At 47.3% G+C, this 15,831-nt stretch overlaps 1 protein-coding gene across 1 annotated transcript in view; it reads left to right on the top strand.

Annotated features, from left to right (window-relative positions):
* Positions 1-15,831, top strand: part of LZTR1 (leucine zipper like post translational regulator 1) — a 38,446-nt gene that overhangs the window by 772 nt on the left and 21,843 nt on the right. Inside the window, exons 3-9 of the mRNA XM_071578770.1 lie at positions 214-270; positions 841-920; positions 1,643-1,751; positions 2,979-3,062; positions 4,508-4,565; positions 5,940-6,079; positions 7,890-8,091. Of these exons, the coding sequence (XP_071434871.1) occupies positions 214-270; positions 841-920; positions 1,643-1,751; positions 2,979-3,062; positions 4,508-4,565; positions 5,940-6,079; positions 7,890-8,091 (730 nt within the window). The remainder of the gene's footprint in view (positions 1-213; positions 271-840; positions 921-1,642; positions 1,752-2,978; positions 3,063-4,507; positions 4,566-5,939; positions 6,080-7,889; positions 8,092-15,831) is intronic.

Below are 15,831 nucleotides of genomic sequence, written 5' to 3'. Positions count from 1 at the left end.
AGGGGTGTGAGGGAAGAGAGGACTGAGGGGAAGTGGTGTGAGGGGAGAGGACGAGAGAGGATAGAGCATGAGGGGAGATGGTGTGAGGGAAAAGGGCATGACGGGAGAGGGGTGTGAGGGGAGATGGTGTGAAGGGAGAGGGTGTGATGCTCTGTGCCCATCCCTGTCCAACCCCTGGCCCAGCTCAGCCGCCTCTCCTTTTCCTCCCTGCAGGAAGACGATGCTGAACGACCTGCTGCGCTTCGATGTGAAGGATTGCTCCTGGTGCAGGTGGGCACAGCTGGGCAGGCCACACCTCCCCTCAGCGCCTCCTGTCTGCCTGTGAAAGTTCATGGCTCTACCGGAGCATCTGAGGGACGTGTCACCCCCAGCAGTGCTGTCACAGCTGGTCCCTGCCAGCCTGCTGAGTGCTGGGCTTTGCTCTGCACTGGGTGGTCTGTCTTGTCCCACCTGTGCCCCACTTTCCAGCTGTGCCAAACAGATCCACTAACAGTGTGTTTGTAACCATTTATGCTACAGCTCTGTGTCATAAAGTCGTGGTGTAATCAGGAATCCAAACCCAGTGAAACACTCAGGAACAGCAGAATGACTCCTGGAACCCTGAGATCAGCTCAGTTGGTTAAAACTTGGTTGTAATAATGCCAAGATCTTGAGTTCAATCCCCTGTATGGGCCATTGACTTAAGAGTTGGACTCAATGATCCTTGTGGGTCCCTCCCAGCTCAGAATAGTCTGTGATTCTGTGAGTCTAACAATTATGTCTTTTCTGAATCTGCACAGTAGCTGTGAGTGCCTGAAGCACAACCAGGGTGTTTGACAGATCCTGTTCTGACTTCTGCAGGGCTTTCACCACTGGGACACCTCCAGCGCCGCGGTACCACCACTCTGCTGTGGTCTATGGGAGCAGCATGTTTGTGTTTGGTAAGGCAGCAGCAGGTTTTACTGCTCTGCTGGGAGTGGTAAAGGTGCTGGTGTGTTGGTTTGAAAGAAAAACGAGAGATTTTTAGGAAGTGACAAAAGATCTGGAGAAGAGGAGGCTCAGGGAGGACCTCATCACTCTCTACAACTCCCTGAAAGGAGGTTGTAGCCAGGTGGGGGTTGGTCTCTTCTCCCAGGCAGTAGAACAAGAGGACATGGACTTAAGCTCTGCCAGGGCAGGTTTAGGTTGGATATCAGAAAGAAATTCTGTACAGAGAGAGTGCTCAGGCATTGGAATGGGCTGCCCAGAGAGGGGCTGGATTCCCCATCCCTGGTGGTTTTTCAACTGAGCTTGGCCGTGGCACTGAGTGCCATGATCTGGTAATCAAAGTGGGGCTGGATCAAGGGTTGGACTTGATGATCTCAGAGGTCTTTTCCAACCCAGCTGATTCTGTGATCTCATTCAGTAGCAAATCCTGTATTTTTCTTGACTGTGATTTCAGCTTTAGCTTGGAAATACTTTTGCTGTTTTGTTTAAAGTAAAGGAGACTTGAAACTCATTACCACAGTGATTCTGTGGAAGATGTGGAGGAGAAGTCTCCCACCTGTAGTGGTCCATTAGCCAGATACCTTCTCTTTGTGCAGTCTGAAGTTTCTCCTCATGCAATGCCCAGGAATGTGTGTGCTCCACTGCCTTGGAGTCTAATGGAATTCTTGTTGCCTAGGTGGTTACACTGGAGACATTTATTCCAATTCCAACCTGAAGAATAAAAACGACCTCTTTGAATATAAGTTTGCAACTGGACAGTGGACAGAGTGGAAGACTGAGGGAAGGTAAGAGCTGGTGTTGCTTCCAGGGGCTGAGCAGAACTCAGCATCATTTCACAGTTAGTTACAGTGCTGATGTTTGGGCTGCAGGATGGTTGCTGCTCTGCTTTGTCAGGTTTTCTGAAATTATCTTTGGGTCTAAAAGAGTTTTCTTGCAAGGCATCCACTCCAGAGTGCACTATAATGGAAAGTTGCCCAAAATCCACTCTTCATGTTTCATGTCTGTGACAGAAGGGGTGGGAGCAAAGAAAACTTTTTCTTTTCAGTTATTTCAGTTTCAAAGTTATGGAATTTGTTGTTCCTTCAGGAACATCCTCCTGCGAGTCAGCATTCCAAGGAAAATCAAGACCAGTAACACATTATTTCCTGAAGTTGACTCTGTGCACATTTCAGAATGCCATTCCTGACACTGGTTGTGATCCAACTACTTAGTGTGTTTTTCAAGGGCATGGAGTGACAGGACAAGGGGGAAATGACTTCACACTGACAGAGGGAAGGGTTAGATGGGATACTGGGAAGAAATTCCTCCCTGTGAGGGTGCTCAGGCCCTGGCACAGGTTGGGCAGAGAAGCTGTGGCTGCCCCATCCCTGGGAGTGTCCAAGGTCAGGTTGGACAGGGCTTGGAGCAACCTGGGCTGGTGGGAGATGTCCCTGCCCATGGCAGGGGATGGGACTGAATGAGCTTTAAGGTCCCTTTTCTGCCAACAGATGCCTTGTGGTTTGTTCATCTTGACTGATGTAGTAAAACCAACAAAGATTATAGAAGAGAAATCATGGATTTGATCTTTCATTGTGGGTTCTGCATCTCAGGAACATCCCTGAATGATCCCAAACCAGCATCCTGAGCTCTGTCCTGGTCTCATTTCTGTGTTCCACCTGCTTAATGTGTGGGAATACCTGTGGGATATTCATGGCATGGGTGGATTGCCACCTTCCTGTGCCAGTGGTGCTATGAGTTGTCCCATTATTTAATTACTTTCCATAAAATAAGAGTATTTGAGTCCTGACAAGGAATTAGTTGGGATTTTTTTCTTTATTTTTTCCTGTCTGCATTAATGTGGTTTTTCCCCAGTGAAGGCAGCAGAGTGCAAGACTAACACGTCTTGCTCAGTGTTTGGAGTGGCAGAAGCAGTTTTGTGGAGGGCACTTTCTTCTTCCATGTGCTTTTCAGCTCTCATGCAGGTCCCTCTGCAGCTGAGATAAGATGTTTTTCCTGCATTTTCTCCCTTGCAGGTTGCCAGTGGCCAGGTCAGCCCATGGTGCCACAGTGTACAGTGACAAGCTGTGGATCTTCGCTGGATACGATGGCAATGCACGGTATGGGGTGGGCTCAGCCTCTCCCTGAGTGCTCTTGTGAAATCCCAGCCCCTCAGTTCCCACCTCTCTAGAGATTTCCATGTCCCAGGGGGTTTAAACACACAACTGGAGCTTTGCAAACCCAGCCTGTTGTTGAGCATCACACCTCTGCAATTCACCAGTTCACATTCAGATAAGTATGTGCTTAAAACCTAAAATTCTGGTCACTCAGAGTGGCTGTGGCTGTGTCATTTGACAGCCTGCTTGGATGGAAGCATGAGAAATGATCTTGGAAACTTGGCAAATGTGCATTTCTCTAAAGATCCCTGGCACAGGCCTGCTGATGGTGCTGAAGGCTTGGAGAGCAAAGCCTGGATTTGCTCTTCAGTCACCTGACAGAACTAAAAGCAACGTGTCAGCTTTTTCTCTGAAAGTCTCTGAAAATAGGGGATATTTAGGTTGAAGGGAGATGGGATTTCAGGTGGGAAAAGACTGGAAATGAGTAGTACCAAGAAATTATAGAGAGCCTGGTGCTTTGTCCCACAGCAGCTCCTTGTGTTTGCTGTTTGTTTGTTAAGGAAGAGTCAATTCTGAACATGTAATTTTTTTCTGTCATGATGAACTTGAGGAGTAATTTATGTTAATGTGCAATACTTGCATATGAGAGCACACAGAGATTGTCACAAACGAGGGGCTGAGTTGCCTCCTCTTCTGAGAAGAGTCTGTAGAAAAGTTTCCTGCTCCTCAAAGTCTCCAGGAGAACTGCTGTTAATTGGGAAAACAGATGGGATGTCTTTGTTATTTCTGGAGGAGGAATTGGTGTAGGATGCCTGACCTGTGGGATTGCTCAGTGCCAGCTTAGGGAGTCCCCCGAGGGCCTTGGGTAGCTGAAGGAGGGAGTGGGTGAGAGGAGCTGTCTAATTTATGTTAAATATGTCTAATCACGTTAAAAAATGTCTTTTTGTGGAACTTGAGCCTGCAGGCAGATTGGAACAAAGGAAACATCTGTAGTTACAGTGAGTAACTTGTCCTGGGAGCAGCACAGTCAGAGATGGGTCAGGTTTCCTGCTTCATCCTCCACTGTGTATTTAAGGAAGGACTTGGCAACATAAATCATTGCTGTGGTCAGTCTCAGGAGTTAGCAGGGATGAGCAGAAGGAGGCAGGGTAATAAGGGGTATTTCTTTAAAAATCCTGAAGATTAAATAGCTCAGAGCCTTAAGCTCCAGGCTGAGTCACTGTGTGGAGCTGTTAACTGCAGTGTACTCACAAAAGATGCTGAAGCAAGTTGGGGTGAGGCTGTAAAATTCAGGTATAGGGCAAAAAGATTCTAATAGTTTTTTTCTGTCAGTGGAAGTAGGAGATTCTTCCTGTGCAGAAGGAATGTTGATTAAATGGGGTCTTCCTTTCAGTGCCATTACTGAAAATGAATGTTTCAAATCAAGCATTTTTTGTGTTATGGCACAGATTAAATGATATGTGGACAATTGGCCTGCAGGACAGAGAGCTGACCTGCTGGGAAGAGGTAAGAAGCTTTACTTTCAACTAACACAGAGAATTCTCTTTTTTTGTTTCCATCATGCACAATTATTTAAAATTTCCCACACTGGAATGCACTGCCCTCTCCAGAATGTGTTTTTGACCCACAGTGAAAAAAAAACAGTTCAAATTTTATTTGGTTTGGGTGTTTGGAAAACCAAGTGTATCTGAAAGGGTGATTTTTTTTGTCCTTGTGAATCTGTGAACAGAGCCTGGACTAGCCATGTGGATTTGCTCTGCCCCCTGTGAGCACCACTGCATTCCCACTCTGACCAGTGCATTCCCACTCTGACCAGTGCATTCCCACTCTGACCACTGCATTCCCACTCTGACCAGTGCATTCCCACTCTGACCACTGCATTCCCACTCTCCCCAAGCATTCCCACTCTCCCCAAGCATTCCCACTCTCCCCAAGCATTCCCACTCTCCCCAAGCATTCCCACTCTCCCCAAGCATTCCCACTCTCCCCAAGCATTCCCACTCTCTCCACTCATTCCCACTCTCCACTGCATTCCCACTCTCCCCACTGCATTCCCACTCTCCCCACTGCATTCCCACTCTCCACTGCATTCCCACTCTCCCCAAGCATTCCCACTCTCCACTGCATTCCCACTCTCCACTGCATTCCCACTCTCCCCAAGCATTCCCACTCTCCACTGCATTTCCACTCTCCCCAAGCATTCCCACTCTCCCCAAGCATTCCCACTCTCCCCAGTGCATTCCCACTCTCCCCACTGCATTCCCACTCTCCCCAGTGCATTCCCACTCTCCCCAGTGCATTCCCACTCTTCCCACTGCATTCCCACTCTCCACTGCATTCCCACTCTCCACTGCATTCCCACTCTCCCCAAGCATTCCCACTCTCCCCAAGCATTCCCACTCTCCCCAAGCATTCCCACTCTTCCCACTGCATTCCCACTCTCCCCACTGCATTCCCACTCTCCCCACTGCATTCCCACTCTCCCCACTGCATTCCCACTCTCCCCACTGCATTCCCACTCTTCCCACTGCATTCCCACTCTCCACTGCATTCCCACCCTCCCCATTGCATTCCCACTCTCCCCACCACATTCCCATCAACCCACTGCCATGGACTGGGAGCTTGGCTGGCTGGCTGATCACAGCCCTGAACCTTCCAGTACTGGGGGTTTTAGAAACGTGTCCTCCCAACCTTTTTATCCATGGAAGCCCAGGCTGTGCAGCCCTTAAACCCCAGCTTTACAAGCCCAGTGTCTGCACTCAGAGCTGCCACGTGCTTGGTCTGGCTGTGCCTGCATCCCATGGCCCTGCAGCATCCTCAGGGTGTGGAGCTCTGCACTGTAATGATGCATTTCTAATTGTGAACTTAATTATCTTTCAGATTGAACAAAGTGGTGAAATTCCTCCCTCATGCTGTAATTTTCCTGTGGCGGTTTGCAAGGACAAGATGTTTGTTTTCTCTGGACAGAGTGGAGCAAAGATTACCAATAATCTCTTCCAGTTTGAATTCAAGGAAAAGATGTAAGTGTAGACAGTTAATTTGTGCAAAATCCACATAATCCTTGACTGCTTGAGTTGAGAAATGCAAATACTTAAGGATATTGAGCAAGGATGCTGCATGTCCTGGTGGAGAAGGGTAGATAAGAAAAAATATGGACTGTTTTTATGAGACTTTGTGATTTGTCTTGTGTGTCAGATTGGTCTTTTTCAGCAGCTGAACAGAAAATTTAGTAGATTTGCTTTAAATAGAAAGTGTGAATCTTTGTGTGCTCAAAATGGGATGCCAGATCTTACCTTTCTAGAAGTTGAGTGATCACATTATTAGAACCAGAGGTCCTATGAAATACCAGTTAATACTGGAGTCACTGGGAAATGTAAAATGACAAGTGTTTTTTAAAATCTTCACTATTTAATTTGAGACATTTGGTGTGACTTGGTCTGAAAATGTGGCACATCTGATGGGATAAAAATGCCAAAAAGTGGAATACAGATACATTGGTATGTCCTGACAGCCTGGGCTGGCTGAAATGGCACCACAACTGAAACAGCAGCCAATGGCCTCCAGCCCACCCATGGCTGAAATTGTGCTGTCAAAGGGAGTGATTCCTTCTCCAAATGGGACGTGGCATGGAAATAGAATCATAAAATCAGTTGCGTTGGAAGAGACTTCCGAGATCATCAAGTCCAACCCTTGGTCCAACTCCAGTCCCTTTACCAGATCATGGCACTCAGTGCCACGGCCAAGCTCAGCTGAAAAACCTCCAGGGATGGGGAATCCACCCCCTCTCTGGGCAGCCCATTCCAATGCCTGAGCACTCTCTCTGTAAAGAATTTCTTCCTGATATCCAACCTAAACCTCCCCTGACAGAGCTTAAGCTGTGCCCTCTTGTCCTACTGTTGGTTGCCTGAGAGAAGAGATCAACCCCCACCTGGCTACATCCTTTCAGGGAGTTGTAGAGAGTGATAAGGTCTCCCCCAATGCCCTGAGAAGGGTTAACTGTTAAAATGTGTGAGAACAGATCACCTATTCCTGCCCAGGCTGTGGTCTTTGAGCTGCTGGGGTTTGTCACTTGCTCAGAAGTTCAGCAACCCAGAGCTGGTGCAGATCTCAGCAACCTGCAGCGTGTCATCCCTTCTCATTACAGAGAGAGTGCTCAGGCATTGGAATGGGCTGCCCAGAGAGGGGTTGGATTCCTCATCCCTGGAGGTTTTTAAAGTGAGATTGGCCGTGGCACTGAGTGCCATGATCTAGTAAAGGGGCTGGAGTTGGACCAAGGGTTGGACTTGATGATCTTGGAGGGCTTTTCCAACCCAATCCATTCTATGATTCTGTGGATGTGGCACTGAGTGAGAATCCACCATGTCTTGATCCAACCCCACTGTGATCACCAGCTCAGGGCACTCTGTGCCCTGAGCTGGTGATCACAGTGGGGTTGGATCAAGGGTTGGATCAAGGGTTGGACTTGATGATCTCACAGGTCTTTTCCAACCCAATCCATTCTGTGATTCTGTGGATGTGGCACTGAGTGAGAATCCACCACGTCTTGATCCAACCCTACTGTGATCACCAGCTCAGGGCACAGAGTGCCCTGAGCTGGTGATCACAGTGGGGTTGGATCAAGGGCTGGATCAAAGGCTGGATCAAGGGTTGGATCAAGGGTTGGATCAAGGGTTGGACTTGATGATCTCAGAGGTCTTTTCCAACCCAATCTATTCTATGATTCTGTGATTCAGTAGCTGCTGTAATAGACCTGCCCTGTGCTTACACTCTGAGAGTCAGGAAGTGTAAGAGAACTGTAACAAATGCCCTGTTTCCTGTTGGCTGCCCCAGCTGGACTCGGATCCCCACGGAGCACCTGCTGCGGGGCTCGCCCCCTCCGCCCCAGCGGCGCTACGGGCACACCATGGTGGCCTTCGACCGGCACCTCTACGTGTTTGGGGGGGCTGCAGACAACACTCTGCCCAACGAGCTCCACTGCTATGATGTGGACTCCCAGACCTGGGAGGTCATCCAGCCCAGCCCAGACAGTGAGGTAAAACCTTCAGCTTGTGTTTCTTTATCTGTTTATTCTTTGTCATAGAATCATAGAATGAATTGGGTTGGAAAAGCCCTCTGAGATCAAGTCCAACCCTTGGTCCAACTCCAGTCCCTTTACCAGATCATGGCACTCAGTGCCACGGCCAGGCTCACTTGAAAAACCTCCAGGGATGGGGAATCCACCCCCTCTCTGGGCAGCCCATTCCAATGCCTGAGCACTCTCTCTGCAAAGAAGTTTTTTCTGATCTCCAACTTCAATTTCCCCTGGCAGAGCTTGAGCCCATCGTGCCCCCTTGTCCTATTGCTGAGTGCCTGGGAGAAGAGACCAACCCCCACCTGGCCAGAACTTCCCTTCAGGGAGTTCCAGACAGTGCTGAGGTCACCTCTGAGCCTCCTCTTTTCCAGACTGGATGTTTTTTTTGACAAGGACATTGACTTTTAGCTAAATAGTAACAACTTCTTCCCACGGATGGTTAATCAGCTCAAATAATCAGTCCTTAAAAATTAGTCAGTGTTGACACATTTTAAACTTTGCTTTGCACTGTTTAAAGAAATACCATGAAACACTTGTAATTCAAGTTATGAGTCAGTCATTATTTGGGAAAGTTTAATAACGAACTCACTGCCTACTGGTGGTTCTGTGGTTGGCTGTGTGGTGCTCTTGAAGCAGAATTCAAGGCTGGACAAGGTTTGGGTTTGTCACTGTAATAATGCCTGTGTGCATGAGTGTTACAAATTCTGATTATACAGAAGAGCATTTCCCTTCTGGGTGAAGTGTGAAGTATCTGCTTGTAAAGGTGTGGCTGGAAAATAGTAAAGAGAAGCTCAGAAAGGGTTTTTTTCTCTTACTTGCATTAGTAAGAGGTTAATTAAAAAAAAGTCAGTTTTTTACATGGATATGAAAAACCTGTAGAACACCAAGGGCCACAGAAACACCCCAAACCAGAAAATATTATTAAAAAAAAGGTGGTGAACATGTTAATGTGTTTCTTTTGGGCTACTCATTCCAAGGCAGTGATTGTGTGATAAAATGTCAATTTTTTTCCTGAAGTGCACCCACAGATCCTTTCTGGGATCAGCTGGTATTCCAGGTGGAAATGCTGAGGGCTTGCCTGGCTTCAGTGCACATTTCAGTAAATGTGGTTCCAGTGGCCTTTAATCATTTCATCCCAGAAAACACAAGCAGTGTGAGATTCCTGATTTTGGAATGGAGGCCTTAAATTAGAACTGCTGCATTGCAACTTACCCACACTGCAGCAGGGTTACTTTCTTGCTTATGGTCATATGATGCATATCCTTAATTCTTTCTTCTTTTGGATGTTTAGCATGGAGTGGGTAAAGTCTCTGGAGTCCAAAATAAGAAGGTTTGGTGGTGACTGAGCTGTAATTCAGGGGTGACTATCACAGTGCTTTAGAGAAGAGGTTTCTTACACTGAAGGAGAGTGACTCTGCAATTCCAGTCTTGTTCTCTGAACTGAGCCAGCCCAGAGGAGCTTTTCAGAGTGATCCAGGGAGTGATTTGGACTTTCCAGACCTGCACATGCTGTAACAGGAATAGGCTGTCAGGTGGAAGTGACATTTCCCCTCTATCTTGTTGTGGGCAACATGGAAGGTGACAAGTGACATGAGACCGAAGAATCTTGTGGCTGTTACCTGGAGAAGGTGGCACAGCTTGGGCATAAATCCCAGCAAAGCAGGATGAGTCCCAGGAAGGTTCTAGAGGCAGCAATCCTGTGTCAGGTGCTGCAGGTGCTCTGAGACAGTTTGGCATGTTCTGCATTTTGGGTAAACAGGTAAAACAAACTGGGAGGCAGGTCTGCCAGTGGACCTGTTCTAGTCCTCAGAATTCTGACAGTGCCTTGGTGTGGGGTGGAGGATGGGAAATAAATAGATTAATGTGTAGAAAGAGGGGAAAACTAAATAGAACAGGTCAGTACTTCAAAAATAAAGCAGAAGCTGCCATTTTATGCCTTTAGAGTGTCTCCAAAATGAGAATCAAGACCTCCTTTCTGGGCTGCACATTTGCAGTCTGTACCTCCTCAGACCTTTAGATATGTACATATATTTTTTACAGAGCCATTCTCCATCTTCACTATTAGATGATCTTCACAGCTGGGGGTTCTACTTTTCTAAGGCAGCCACAGGAATATCTTGTCTGAGTCCTTGCCTGCCTGTGTAACTCTGCCAGAGCTTCCTGGGGTGCTGGATTTTCTTTATACAGAGGATTTAAAAAATAAGAAACAGGGTTTTATTATTTGCCTCCAGTTTTCCTGTTGAACTGGAAATATCCTTGATTTTCCAAAGAAGGTTGGAGCAGCATAAAAAATTGTCAGGCAGTGAGAGGGAGAATGGCTCACCTTGCACAGCTGCCAGACAGACACACATGCAGGGAAGTGTTCCACAGGGAGTGACAGGAGCTCCTGGGCTGGTGGGGAGCACAGCTGTTTGTGGACACAGACCTACACCAGGGTGATGTTTGGGGCAGCCACTGCCTCACAGGAGACTGGGTGTTGTATCAGAAGAAAGAAATTCTCCTTCCTCACAGTTCTCATCATCTCCCCGTGGCTGCAGGGACTGGCAAGCCACAAGGGAAATCTCCAAAACTTGACCTGTGAAACATTTCAGTCTCACAATCAGGCCTTTCAAAGCCAAGAGCAGTAAAAATTTCTGACTTTCAAGGCTCCTGATTTTTCTTTTAGAAAGCCAAAATGTGCTGGTAACCTTCTTAGGGTTCTGGAGTTTTTCAGATGGATTACAGTGACATGGTTTGTGGGCAGCCAAGGAAGATTAAAAGGACTTACTCATCCTCCTGTGGGTGAGTCTGCCCCAGTCTCCCTGTGCAGAGATCAGTTACACCCATGGAGGTGTCTTCATGCAAAATAAGCCTGTTACTGTCTGCACAAACCCCTGAACTCCTGCAGCAAGTTCCCTGACAGGATCTGCCTCACAGAGGGGCAGGGAATTGTATTATTCTGCTGGGAGAGAGAAAACTGAGCATTTCACAGCCCAGAGAGAAGACTGATACTTTTGCTGTTTATAAATAATATGCAGTGCTTGGGCTTGCATCCTTTTTATAAAACCTTTTTTAAAAATGTAGGAGCTGCATCCCAGTGCCCTTTGCAGGTCTGAGCTCGGTGAACTGGAGAGACACGTCTTGAAAATGTTTTTTGTAAGAAGCTGCTACCAGAGTAACTGTAACACTGAGGGTAACTAACATTGTTGCACAGCTCGATTTCAGCTTGGCAATTCTAAGTTTATACCCTTCCTGAGTTGTGTTTATTACAGGCTTTTATAGGATTGTCCCAGAGAAAGCAAAATATTGATCATGTAGATGATAGACAGGGGTATTTCTGTAGCTCAAGGAGTTGGAATGACACAGACTGAACATGACTCAAGTTAAAGGCCTATAAAATTGGATAATGGAAAGATTTGAAATATTGTCTTGAATGAGGAGCAGTTACTCTGCATAAACTTTTGCCAACAACCTTGAAAGGCAACAGAAATTCACAGCTTTCCCCTAATTGTCCAGAGTTTTGCCAATTACTGATTACAGTAACAGCTCACTCTGGGATTTGGATTTCTTCTCAAGGTGAGCACAAACAGTCCATGTTTCAGTCTGGCTGTAGGATACATCTGGAAGAGGATGTGTGGTCTGGGCTTCATGATTTCCCTTGGAGCATCCCTGGAAACAATGACTTAAATCCCCAGCTCTTGTGGGGAGCTGAGATGAGCTCCCTGTGGTGTGAAAATTGCTGTGATACTCTTGGCCCCAGAAGATGACTCAGTGTAGTGTCACTAACATAAACACATGATCCTTGTGTTTATTGAGTAGAACTTCCACTCTAACATCTCCCCATGTTGTGTTCACAATTTAGAAGGTTATTTAGAGAAGAAATCAGAAAATTATTGAGAATGGGAATCCCAGTGACCAGCTGTGAAGAGAAGTCTCTTTTAGATGTAGGAAATTATTTCTTCCTTTGCTTATGTGGGAAAGAGTTTTTTTAATCTGTTGGTCAAAGATAAATCAAGATCCAGTGGCTTCAAGTTGAGAGTAGGAATATCCAGACTGGAAAAGGAGATTAAAGTATTGTAGAGAATGTAACATTTTATCAGAGTTTTTTGTAGTCTTCATTACGTTTGAACCAGGGTTTGATATTTTCTGAAAAGAAAGTTTTCCTCAGAGAAAAACTCCACTTCAGTACCTCCTCAAGGAAGTCTGGTTGGTTGGTTTATGCAGGAAGAGGAATTAAGATTCCTAAAGTACTATTCTGGTTGTTGGATTCTCAAATCCACACCATGTGCCAAAGAGAAGCAAATGGTTGGTCACTGGATTTTTGTCAGCTATTGTCAGATTTCAGTGTCTGATCTTTTGTGACATATTCATTGGACTTGGCAATACTTGCTCTTCAAACTGTGCCTCGTCCTCTCTGATGAATTATGCATTGACATTGCTTTTTACATTTGCAACTGATCCACTGGAACTGTTTTAAAGGAAAGAGCATTTACTTTTGTTACAGCTGTAAATAAGATACAGAGGGCCTGAAACTCTGCCCTTTGCGGTTGTACCAGCACGTGTTTGGATGTCACTGCTACAAATCAACTTTCCTGTTTCCATTCCATGTGAATGGAAACACTGAATGCCAGATGGAAAATCTCATCCTCAGTGCAGAGCACGATCACAAATGATGTCACCGTCACATTCCCTGTTGCCGTCACATCCCCGTGTCACCGTCACATCCCCGTGTCACCGTCACATCCCCTGTCACCGTCACATCCCCTGTCACCGTCACATCCCCCTGTCACCGTCACATCCCCTGTCACCGTCACATCCCCCTGTCACCGTCACATCCCCGGTCACCGTCACATCCCCCTGTCACCGTCACATTCCCTGTCGCCTTCACATCCCGTCACCGTCACATCCCCTGTCACCGTCACATCCCCTGTCACCGTCACATCCCCTGTCACCGTCACATCCCCCTGTCACCGTCACATCCCCTGTCACCGTCACATCCCCTGTCACCGTCACATCCCGTCACCGTCACATCCCCTGTCACCGTCACATCCCCTGCCACCGTCACATCCCCTGCCACCATCACATCCCCTGCCACCATCACATCCCCTGCCACCATCACATCCCCTGCCACCATCACATTCCCTGCCACCGTCACATCCCGTCACCGTCACATCCCCCTGTCACCGTCACATCCCCCTGTCACCGTCACATCCCGTCACCATCACATCCCCCTGTCACCGTCACATCCCCTGTCACCGTCACATCCCCCTGTCACCGTCACATCCCGTCACCGTCACATCCCATCACCGTCACATCCCCTGTCACCGTCACATCCCCCTGTCACCGTCACATCCCCTGTCACCGTCACATCCCCCGTCACCGTCACATCCCGTCACCGTCACATCCCCTGTCACCGTCACATCCCCTGTCACCATCACATCCCCCTGTCACCGTCACATCCCCCTGTCACCGTCACATCCCCCTGTCACTGTCACATCCCGTCACCGTCACATCCCCAGTCACCGTCACATCCCGTCACTGTCACATCCCCTGTCACCATAACCAGAGCTGATATTGCAACAACCTTTTGTTACTCTGACTTTGCTTCTGTGTCTGGTGCTGTAACCCAGAACCTCCCCCGTGTGCTGGGCCCATCCCACAGCAAGGCCAGCAGGGCACGGAGGTCCTGCCATGTTTGTTTCTACAGAACTGTTTTTAAAACAGTCCCCAGCCTGTACCATTGCAAGGAATTACTGTGTCCCAGGGCCAGGGAACATTTAACTTGGAGATCAGGTAGAAATTCTTTGCAGAGAGAGTGCTCAGGCATTGGAATGGGCTGCCCAGAGAGGGGGTGGATTCCCCATCCCTGGAGGTTTTTCAGCTGAGCTTGGCTGTGGCACTGAGTGCCATGATCTGGTAAAGGGACTGGAGTTGGCCCAAGGGCTGGACTTGACGATCTTGGAGGTCTTTTCCAACCCAATCCATTCTGTGATTCTATGATTCCTAAGATGCCCATCAACCCATTTTTCCAGGCTGGGTGAGTCCTTTGGAATATCAGCCTCCAGCATTTAACCACTCCAGAGCATGTGGCATCAAGCAGAGACTCACTGAGAGTGCAGTGCCCTCCTATAACCCATGAAGCATTTTGAAGGGGTTGATCAGGTTAGTCAGGAAAAGTTTGCCTTTGGTAAGTCCCTGCTGACTGGTCCCAGTCACCTCCTCCATGTGGTGGAAGCAGCTTCCAGGAGGATTTGCTCCATAACTTTCTTGGGACAGCAGTGCAGTTACCTGGCTCATGGTTGGCTGGAGGCTCCTCCTTAGAGGTGACAGGAGCCTGTGCCCAAATGTGTTCCCAGCTCCATACCAGGCCTGATTTTTAAAATTATGAGATGCTTCTTGGGCACTTTGTTTACTCTTGGGTACCTGCAGCAATAAATGGGGACAGATGAGGCCATTGCCAGGATCTGAAAGGAATGAGAGCCTAAGGAAAGGCTCAGCAAAGGAATAACAGCCTAAGGAAAGGCCAAATAAAGGAGTGACAGCCTAAGGAAGGACCAGTAAAGGAAGAACAGCCTAAGGAAAGGCCCAGTAAAGGAATAACAGCCCAAGGAAAGGGCCAATAAAGGAATAACAGCCCAAGGAAAGGCCCAGTAAAGGAATAGCAGCCCAAGGAAAGGCCCTGTAAAGGAATAGCAGCCCAAGGAAAGGCCCAGCAAAGGAGTAACAGCCTAAGGAAGGACCAGTAAAGGAATAACAGCCTATGGAAAGGACCAGTAAAGGAATAACAGCCTATGGAAAGGACCAGTAAAGGAATAACAGCCTATGGAAAGGCCCAATAAAGGAAGAACAGCCTAAGGAAAGGGCCAGTAACGGAGTGACAGCCTAAGGAAGGGCCTAGTAAAGGAAGACAGCCTATGGAAAGGCCCAGCAAAGGAATAACAGCCTAAGGAAAGGCCCAATAAGGCAATGATAGCCCAAGGAAAGGCCCAGTAAAACCCCTCAGCATTGACCTGCTCCTCTTCATTTGCAGAGCTGCATGTCTTGAAGCTCACTCTAACATGTGTCTGTTCCAATTTTGTCTGAGAGCAGAGATTGTCTGCACCAAGCATGGGAAAACATTTTAAATCCTTAAACCTCCTTGAACTTAAGGACTATCCAAAGCTCTGTCTGCCCATCTGTTGGAGTTTGGTGCTGTTGCCTGGTGTGACAGTGTGGAAACATCTTGAGTATCAACAGCTCCCAGTAGTGACAGCTCATTTGGACCTGTTGTAGCTGATCTTCTTGCAGTTTCAGAGAAGACAGATAATACTTCTTTTACCTTTTATGTTGCCTTTATGTTGGTTCACCAGGTTGGTTTGCTGGTGGTTTTCAGTATTTTTGTTTCATTTTGGCATTGGATTTTTAGTGGTAGTGAAGGATAGAGAGGCTCATTGACATTCCTGGGTTGTGAAAGAGCTCTGAGCACATTGGCTTTGGGGTTCACTCAGCCTCCAAAATACCTGCTCATTCACAGCTGAGTGTGAGGAGAGTTTACATTTACACAGTTATAAATCTATTCTGTAAATATAAAAAAGCTTCTGAGAAGCTGAGAGTGAGAAGGAAGAGCCTTGAAACAACTGCAGAGGATTTGATTTTAGCTATTTCCTAGTATTGCCCATAATGTTAAAGTTTCAATCAAAAAAACACTGAAATATGTTGAAATACTTGGAGAAAGGAGTCAGA

Source organism: Pithys albifrons, chromosome 28 (genome assembly GCF_047495875.1).
Source record: "Pithys albifrons albifrons isolate INPA30051 chromosome 28, PitAlb_v1, whole genome shotgun sequence".
NCBI lineage: Eukaryota > Metazoa > Chordata > Aves > Passeriformes > Thamnophilidae > Pithys > Pithys albifrons.
The sequence above is the reverse complement of the archived record's forward strand: the minus strand, read 5'-3'. Positions and strand labels throughout refer to the sequence as shown.